This window comes from Limulus polyphemus, unplaced genomic scaffold, assembly GCF_000517525.1.
Source record: "Limulus polyphemus unplaced genomic scaffold, Limulus_polyphemus-2.1.2 Scaffold482, whole genome shotgun sequence".
Lineage (NCBI taxonomy): Eukaryota > Metazoa > Arthropoda > Merostomata > Xiphosura > Limulidae > Limulus > Limulus polyphemus.
Genome location: NW_013666092.1, coordinates 97,084 through 107,693, shown reverse-complemented (window position 1 = coordinate 107,693; position 10,610 = coordinate 97,084). Strand labels below are relative to the sequence as shown.

Below are 10,610 nucleotides of genomic sequence, written 5' to 3'. Positions count from 1 at the left end.
TGGAATGAAATATAGCAAGACTTGCATTGCCTACTAAGAAAGTTAGTAGCCGGTAGTCATCGGGTTAAATGATTGAAGTCACAAAATGCAAATCACACAAAGAGCACCAAAAGATAAAAAAAAACATCTTAACGGGAGTACTGCCAAACGAGAAGTGATAGTTCAGTAGAATTGAATAAAGGGAATCACATGCACTCTTATTGGTGGAGGGTTGTTGCATGATGATTTGCATGAGAGATGCATTGGAATTGGTCAATTCCAATTGACGGAACATAAAAGGCTTGTGGCATGAGTAAAAAAATGTTTGCATATAGAGGACAGCACTGAATGAGAATAGCTATTCATGTGAGCGGAGTTAATGTATCATATCAGAAATCTATGTCATGTAAGCTATAAATTACTGATCTACTGTAAACACATGTACGTATATTAAAACCATCACAAAAAAAAACTTTTCACAATGTATGATTCACAGTACACTTCTCTATACTCTAATATATCTGCTTCTGTAATATAAAGTTTTCAATGATATGACAGAAACAAATTTCACTATTACATAAAAATAACGCTATAATCTTAGTTTAAAAGAAAGCATGTTAACTTTGTGTGGGGGACATTTCAATACCATTGAAAACATCAACTGTCAAATGCCACATCATATTGATATGTTAAGATATTTATCTTAATTATGAAAATGAATGCTTATATCAACACGAAGAAACCATGACTGAATCATAATAATGCTATTTTACAATGCTTCAAATATATATATATATAAATTCTTTTTTAGTAATGTTATATCTGTTGCAACTACATAAAGATGTGACAACTGTACATCAACGTAGTTCTCATTTTATGCTCAGACTGTATACATTTTTTAAATTTAAAACTTACAAATACATGCATATTTTATGACATTACTTCTTTATTCTTTCCAAACCTGTGTAACACAAACAACTTATCATTTTAGGCCTCATACAATTTACTATTCAAATGAAGACATTTATTGTTCCAAAAATGTTATCACACAACATCACTAGGCCATTTGCATATAAAGTAAGCATGACTTGTTGATTTTGCATACTTAGGAGAATAGGTGGTTGTTACTGATATATCTATTCTTTAATAACCAATCAAATATAAAAAGTATAATATCTATGTGTGAGAAAAGGGGGTCTGTTTGAACTTTCCAACTGGAGCCTTCTTTCATTCACTACATCTAATGTTTACACAAGTCCACTATGACAGTTATCAGAATAAGCATTTTACCAGTGGCAGTTTGGGTTTGCTAGACCAATTATTCTCAACTTCTGGTTTCTGGACATGTTTTTGCTAGTCCATAGAAAACTCCAGTGAATGTATGGTTCTTTCTGAATAACTATATATATATTATTAAAATTCTAATCTTTTCTGACTTATTTTTACAATCCTATGTATAACTATGTACATTCTGTGTATTATATATTTATAGGTCATATACCGTAATTGTAGGATAGACCTATATAATTCTAACAGCTCATAAGTTTTTTTACAAAGATATTGCTGGTGTGTGGAATGGAAAATCTTACAGAGCCAACTATTTATCTAATATAAAATTGAAGAGCAGGGTTTTAAAAGATAAGTTCAGCAAACAAAGACAGGAACCTTAGTATTATTTCTTCTATTTATGCAACATTCCGCAGTTCAATTATTAGCAGTATGTAACTTTTTCCCATTATTTAACAGCCAGTCTGCAAGTCAGGAACATACGTTTGGTGGTTGATCCACAAACAAAGCTTTCTGGTACTCTTTTTTTTTTCTTCTTAATCCTGAAAAGATATATGAATTCCTTACAATATCTGGAATCTGAACTGCCCTCCAGCATGACCAAATTTGCATTAGTTTCTATACTATAAGGGAGTAAAACCCATATTCCAATCCAAAATCCCACACAAAATGTGGTAATAGCCACAAATGTTGGGCAATCCAAGATCTGTTTCCTCAGCTCCATAAAACTGTTTTCTGATATTTTCCCAAGTTCTGTCAACAGAAATGGTTAAGGAAGGCTCAATGAAGCTAACTTGCTGCTGTAGAGAGATGTGCAGTACCTGCCTGCACATGTACAATTCTGCTATTATGTGCAAGAAAAATACCATATGGTCAACGTTCATAAACTCTGTATCTTTGTGATAAGATATTACTGATGTGAATTCTTTGGCAGTAAGGCTAACTGATCAAGCCCTTTATTGGAGTACATTTTTTGGTTCTAACTTGAATACTGGAAACAGTGACACTTCTGTAGCCCATCCAACTCCCCAAATTCAGTCTTATTGACTCATAGACTGGGTGTTAACATGTTTTTTATCCTAAAACTATTATTAATGAATAAATATTTTAATATTCCTGATTTTCTATTAGTAAAAAAAGAAAAAAACACTTGTCACCCTACTTGACGAACACACTGTATGGTGGCACATGGTTCTATGGCAATAGAAGCTTTCAAATATCCTAAAATTTCCTCAGCATGCTTTCCCATTTCTTGAAGGCCAGCTATTTCTAAGATCTGTGAAAGAACGCTTACACAGACTCGAAGCAGTCCTGAAAATTTCTCATTACCCTGAAAATCTGCAGAAATCTGTAGAATTAAAAAAGAAAAAGAAATAAAATTTTTTTCCTTGTGCTAGACAACAAGCTAAAAAATGTAACTTTTATCTACAAAATTTTATAAGTTTAATTGACAAGATCATATAGCATTAGGTAACTACTCATAAAAATATATAAAATGAACTTTGTTGGTTATAAAATATGGGAACAAAATGAAAAAATGTATCATACAGTTTCATATTAATTTTTTTTCTACATAAGTAATAATTTGTTTTGCAACAGGTTTTTCTAATAAAAATATTCTAACAACAATGGCAACATTCAGAAATTTCTCTACAATTTGAATATTTTCAAACTATGAGGAAAATATTTTATTAATATCCATTCCTGTAGCTCAAATGTTCAATGATAGTGCATGAAAATAGTTAATAAAATGTCTGTGAATAGTATAAATGTTATATCTAAGATGTGTCATTTATAACGGAAATACATGCAAAGTTGAACCAGACATGAATTGCTGTGGAGAAGCTTCATATTATTCATGCATTATTGACTGAGATCGCTAGGCTTTTTAACAAAAAGTATATAAAACAATTTCCCAATTATATCTTGAATTTAACATTCTGAAACTACCTCCTTTAGTTTATTATGGTAATATAGCCTTGCAATAACAATGTGGTATTTTAGTTAAAACTGATTTACTGAAAGACTAAATTAAGTAAGCCCACTATATAACACGAGGTTTGGAAAGATATGTTACCAAGTAATAATGAGCTCTGCCAAAACTAACAGGCTGTGTAATACACAATGAAACAATCTTTATTTAGACAAAACAAACAAAGCAACATGTGTACAACACCTATGAATGATGAACACTAGCTTTTAATGGAGTTATGGGTTGATCAGGATGGCTGTATTTCCTCAAGGCTTACTCCCAAGCTGACTGACTCAGACTGAATAAATCTCGCATCACTTAGTTGAATCAGTAATTTCAGACTTACACAAAGCAACTGACACTACTCATATGACTTGTCATTCCCATTCAAACATAAAGGAAGTTCTAACTTCAAGGGACCATTGAAGGATACTGCTATCAACCTTTATACACAAGGTGCAGATTTAAAGGCCAGGTGTTATCTCCATGAAATAACAAAGAAGAAAGTTAGCTAGAATAGAACTGTCCTTCAAGATCATACTTTTCACAAAAAAATACTGAAAATTTCTGTAGAAACATCCACAGCTAAAAAATGATTTATCAAACCTTCTCATCAGGTGTTTCTCCTAAAGCTTCTGATAATCATTTTACAAAAGAAGCTTGAAACAGCAAGTCTTATGTTTTTTATCCAACTGGGAGACACTGTAAACACTCAACTTCTCTAAAATATTTATGGGTTTTTGTTTAAAGAGTTATTTTCTTGATCATCTCATAATTTTCTTGGGAAATTAAGAATGAAGCTTCAACTATGCTTTCTAAGACAACAAACTGCTACACTTTAAACTAGTTATCAGATCTAGAATACTGCTACATTTTAAACTTGTTATCATACTCAGGTCTAAGCCAACAGACTGCTACATTTTAAACTGGTTATCATACTCAGGTCTAAGCCAACAGACTGCTACATTTTAAACTGGTTATCATACTCAGGTCTAAGCCAACAGACTGCTGCATTTTAAACTGGTTATATATGCAGGTATAGGACAAGAGACTGCTGCATTTTAAACTGGTTATCATACTTAAGTCTAGGACAACAGACTGCTACACCTTAAATTAGTTATCATACTCAGTTATCATGCTAAATTTTAAACTATTGTCATACTCAGGTCTTAGACAACAAACAGCCTACACTTTACAATAGTTACCATACTCATATCTAGGACAACAAACAGTCTACATTTTAAACCATACTCTGCAAATAAAGATATGTAATTTTTTATCTCTTCTATTCAATTTTCCAGTTGAAAAAATTCTGGTATCATTTGTACTGAGACTCAGAGCATTGCAACTGTTTAGTACTTTCTAGTTCAGTGGCATTATATTGTTACTTTTGACATGCATTAATAAAAATCAATAACTCAGAAGAATCACCATAACTGAAACACAGATATGTCAAGCATAAAATATGACAATGATTGAATGTTTTTGAACTAAAGTTGTTTTTTAGGAAAGTTAATATTCAACAATAAAATAAAATCCACTGTGACATAGTTATATTTTATGCTATTACTAAATAAACATGTAACTGTAGACCTGAAAGAAAGGTTTCACACGCACTTTACTAATCAAACTACACATATTTTGCGACTCAAAATACATCTGTATTCCTACTTTGTTCTTCTATCATTTTATTTGTTTCACAAAATAAGTACTTGTTCGATAAAATATTTATTCAACATTTAGGTCAAATTACAGATCTGCATTGTTTATGTATTTCATCCCAACTAACACATATTTCAACAGCAACAAAGATATTCACAAACCCAATGATGCCACATGTTAGACCACTTTTTTTAAAAACATTTTGCCATAAAATATCTTAGATACTGTTAAGTATAATAAATATACAGTACTTATCTTATTTATAAAAGTGACTTCTGCACTCTTTCTAAAAGTTACATGTAGCTATTTCAAAATTTTAAGTTTCTTTTTTTCATATTTTAGTAAGTTTCTGTTCATTAAAACAATAGTTATCGACACGATTACCTTGTAACTGGAATATACACCTTTCAAAACATCATATATCTTCATGTATAGAGGAAAGGAATAAAACTGGCCAATACCCACTGATTTACCACTAGGTTTTTCCTTTTCCAACTCATTTTTCTCTGTGAGAAAATGAAGAACAGGAAACAGCTCAAATATTGTTTTGCTTTTATAATAGTGGTCAACATATTATCAACAGCATAAAAAACAAAATAATTTCACTACAACTTCATGAGTCCTAATGTACTTACAACTCAAGAGAAAACCTAAAACTCAATCATTATCACTCATTACAAGATAGTTTATAAGTTGCAATAATGTATTACAAGAAGACTATTTTGCAAATTAATTCTGACTAACATATTCAGGTAATGACAAACAGAAACTGTTGTTTCACAATTGATGTCAATATTTTAAAAAAATCATCTGAATAACAAAAACAACAAGAAAAATACCAAAATTATTGTATGGTATATTCAGGTAAATAAAGGAAAGCTACAATCAAATTGTGTGTTAAAAGTTTTCTATCAAATGGATATTTGTAATATTAGAAACACAAAACTTTCTACAATAAATATTTTAACTGTTGAATTTATACCAACATTTTACTGTATTATGACAAAATTATTTGGGTAGGTATTGTAAGTTATTCATGTAAATTGCACAACTAAACAAAGAGCTAAGGGTATGATTCCAGAAAATTATGACAAAAAATGATCTTTAAACAACAATGAAAATTAAATTGTTTTCAAGTTTGGAATAGACTAACCAATTTAAAAAAAAATAAAAAACTGGACAAGAAATAAACAACATTACAACATTATGAAATGATAAAAATAATTTTATCATTTAGTTAACAGTCTCTGTAAAAGAAATAGCTATTAGAAAATTTAAAGTTGATATTTATCATATTTACATTTCTTTTGGTATTTAAATTTATTATCAATCTTGCTATTAATTTGGCATAAAAAATGGCTGTCTTCATTAATTTCAAATGGTATACTACAATAATAATCATCTGATAATAAGTCACCACATTTTTGTGTACAACTGTAAATGTTGACCTTGATTAGGTCTACTGGGTGAGCTTTTCATTCCTGGCATGCTGGAAGGAACTGGCATTGCTTCATCTTTCCCTTTACTTTTTCGTTTAATGGGACTTAATGAGGGAGGATGTGGCAGAGATGGAAGTGTTGACTTGGCATGAAATGAAGCTGGAAGTTGGTTGTCTAGGATATGTGCAAATATATTTAACATTCTGAAAAGGATATGAATGAATCATTAATAAGCACTGAAAAAAATATAAAAAAAGTTTATGAAAAAACTTGGTTGATAATTGAATTGAAAATTATTACTTAAAAAATTAGTACCTGTGTTTTAAGTAAGTTAATTAGACATTAAATATGCTTTAATTTACTAGCAGGTTAAATTTCCAAAGTTTTTAGTTGAATTGAAAATGTTCCTAGGCCTCAAACACATCGAGAAACTTATTTAACAGTGATGTGATAGCCTTTATAGGGTATCTACATTGAGACAGATAGGTCAATGATTATATTTCAAGCATATAATACGTACTTACACTCACATCAGATCATGCTAAAAATCCCCAAACAGAAGAGGAGGTGGAGAAGCAGTGAAAGAGCCAGGCACACAACAGATAATAATGTTTTTCTGAATTTTTTGTTTATTTGCATAAATTTTCAATCACTGATGTGATCATTGTCAAGTACACAAAGCTTAGGTTAAATCTTAATATGCAAAAATGTATTTAAACACTGAAGTAACTTCACATGCTTGACAACCTTTGAAGATTACAACTGATTTTCATCATTAATACAGAAAGACACCTACTTTAAAGGCTTAACCAACAAAAAAACAATATAATCAACCTTGCAGATATTCAACTCATAAAACCTCAAAATTGCAGTCCTAAACAAAGGTTTTAACTATGCAGTCGCTCTTGTCACCATCCCAGTGTTAGATTTAAAAACCAGTTTTGAAGACCTTTACAGGAAAGTAATATTACAATCAAATCACAAATTCAGTCAACAGCAACTATTCTCAAGTCCAAGATCTCAAGAAGAATTCCCGTCTATTTCATTGTACGACAATAAAGGATCTCGGGAAAATTTCAACATTCCAAAAAAACAAATCAAGTAATCGAAGAAGCAGATGGTGAAGAAAGTTAGACTGAAAACCTCTGTATTGGTTACTTGCTCATCCCAAGGTGCATAATTATAAGAACTTATGAGTGAAAGTAAAAAAAGAATGTATTAATATATCAATCACACTATATCTACTCTATCCAATAGCAATGATGCCTTTTGCCCAACACAAGAGCTCCCAAGGCTGGCTAGAACATGACAGACATGGTATAGGTTGAGATGCTACTAAATTATTTGAGCAACAACTGATCTGTTGTGAACTAGATTACAAGTATTTTCTTATATACACTAACTAAATTCCTTCAAGTAACACAATAGCTACAAAACAATGTTTAATTTACATAAAAGTAATCTGATAAAATATAATAAACTGAACTACCTCATCACATGAGTGATAAGCTGCTCTATGAGAGGGATGACATAGTGTGGTTTCAAAAAACTCCACATTTGATCTGAAGGCATCACATCCTGAGTACCATCATTTTTAGCTGTCAAGTTTTGTAAACAAATTCCTAGATAAAAAAAAAAAGAGAAACAGTTATATTTTTCTAACTATAAAACAAATCCAAAAGAAACACAGCAGTGAAATTTATAACACTATGGGCAATTTTATTCAAAAGAAAAAACCCAGCAGTAAAACTTATGGTTATAATTCTAACATGATTTGAGTCTTACATATAAAGTAACCATCATAAATACTTTGGAAACAGTAAGAAACAGAGCAGATGAAAATGTTCTGACAACAGAAAAAAAAAGGAATAGCTAAATATTCCATGAATAACCTAAAAGTAGAAAAAAATATAACAGATACAATTACTCTGATTATTAAAACATATACAGCATACATGACAATAAAACAGTGATAACAATGTGGTATCCTCTGGTTAAACTGAAATCCTCACAGTATTAGGCAGAATAAAATACTAAGTCATCAGAATTCAAGTAACTGAGAGTAAATGAAGAAATAAACATGATGTGTTATAAAAAAAGTAAAACAATCATCATTTATTTTAAAGACAAAAACTCAGTCAATGTAACTGCATTAGGACACTGGATGGTCATTATATCTGTACAAATGTTCTGGTCAGCAAAAAGACAGCCATATTAGAAGTTAGCAAGCAATAAGGTTAAAGGTCTGGAATTACTGTTTCAAAAAAAAATGAAATAACAAAGTTGAAGATGGTGGTTCCAAAGTGGTAGGACTCAAAGTTCTAAGTTATCAAACTGTTACAGAATGAGGGAACCTAGACTATTCTGAACATACAGAAGGTTATTACCAAGATCAGATTTCCTGGAACTTTAGAACCAACTTTAGTGGAGGGGGAACAAAAGTATAGAAATAAATGGGCCCAGCAATGCTAGTTGACTTTATATTTGGATGGGGATTCTTATGGAGGTCTAGGCATTACTAGCTCTGAGATTCTCCTTAAGTGTAAATGAAAAATATAAGGTCTAGCATTGGGTTACACTGTAACTTTACAGAACACACAGTAAAAGCATAAACTAGCCCTTTATTGTCAGGTTCTTCTAATCTTTTTTTTTAAGGAGGGAATCAAGATTTTCAGTACTGTGTAATCTCTTTATTGTTAAGTTATTCACTCACCAGACCACATAACCATAAATACATCTGGGGCTTAAAACATAAACTTACAGTGCCATGTCCCATCAAAAACAATTGGGGCTTAAAATACAAACCCAGAGTATCACATAATATAAAAATATCTGTGACTTACAAGATAAACCCACAGTATCATACACTATAAACACAAATGGGACTTATAACATGAACCCACAGTGTCCCAAGTCCAATAACCATTTACGGTTCATAAAACTCTCGAGCAAGTCAACAAACCTCAATAATATAAAATAACTGTAAACTCATATTGTTACAGTTAGGTAATCATGAGTAAATGCTAATATTTCTTGAGGACTGTCAAAGATATGGTAGCTTTTCACAACTTTACTACAGCTGAATCCCACAAGCTATAAATAAAACTGTTTTTCTGACATCTTCCATAGTCTAGGAAATGACCATTTTCTCCAACCAAGTGCTGTTTTGGCCTATTAATCTGCTGGAGTATAGAAGTGCACATCTACATCTACTATGATCAAAAAGCCTCTGTGGTATCACTTCTATGACAGGTTGGCCTGAAGAATAACCATTTCCAAAGTTTCTATAAGCCTGATTGTTATTACTGCACAATGTTGAACCCCACTAGAAGTAAAATTCTCCATAGAGTCACCCCAATGGACTCGAACAATGTACTACAGTTTATGGACAAAGACAAACCATAAGTTGATTTATATTACTTAAACAATAAACAGGCATGATAATTAAATACATATAGTAAGTAAAGTTGTGGTGATTAGATATTAATCATTGTCAGGGTAAGTAACATAACATAACGTTTTGGGACAACATGGGACATATTGGTCCACCTTGGTTCCATCCTCTAAACTAAATTAAAATAATTAAGAAAAAAAAAAATTAAAACCAGCCCTTATCATTTATATACTTAAATTTACTGCCTCTACAACATCCAAAGGCTAACCACTCTGTTAGAAAAATTAAACTGTCTTATTTGAAGATGACTCCTACCTTGCCAAAATTCATAATATCATCTGCAAATTTAAGAAATTTATTGACTATTCTTTCATCTATGTTATTGATGTAAATCAAAAAGAGCACAGGTCCCAAGACTGAGCCCTGAGGTACCCCACTTGTGACATTAACCCAGTTTGACTGAACTCCTTTGTAACAACCCTCTGCTTTCTTTCATCCAGCCACTCTTTTATCCAATTTGCTAATTTATCCCCCACACCTATAGAGATAATTTATTTACAAGCCTATTTTTTGTGGCAACTTGTCAAATGATTTCTGAAAATCCAGATACACCAAATCTACACCTTTACCCTTATCTACATAAGCAGTAACCTTTTCAAAGAATGTCTAAAGAATTATAAGGCAAGATTTTCCTTTATTGAAACCATGTTGACCATCCAATAAAATTCTAAACTTTGTTAAACGACTTTGCAAAGCATCTTTTAAGACATTCCAAAACTTTTCCCACAACTGTCGCTTTTTTTTAGATGAAAAAATTCGAATAACTTATATATCAAAACAAAACATTTTTAAAATGAAATAGTCTTAATTTTTATCA

At 31.2% G+C, this 10,610-nt stretch overlaps 1 protein-coding gene across 1 annotated transcript in view; it reads right to left on the bottom strand.

Annotated features, from left to right (window-relative positions):
- LOC106458536 (huntingtin-like) overlaps positions 1-10,610 on the bottom strand; it is a 269,635-nt gene that overhangs the window by 164,631 nt on the left and 94,394 nt on the right. The window contains exons 19-22 of the mRNA XM_022384781.1: positions 7,829-7,961; positions 6,349-6,542; positions 5,285-5,406; positions 2,429-2,614 (exon numbers count right to left, since the gene is read on the bottom strand). Coding sequence (XP_022240489.1) covers positions 2,429-2,614; positions 5,285-5,406; positions 6,349-6,542; positions 7,829-7,961 — 635 coding nt within the window. The remainder of the gene's footprint in view (positions 1-2,428; positions 2,615-5,284; positions 5,407-6,348; positions 6,543-7,828; positions 7,962-10,610) is intronic.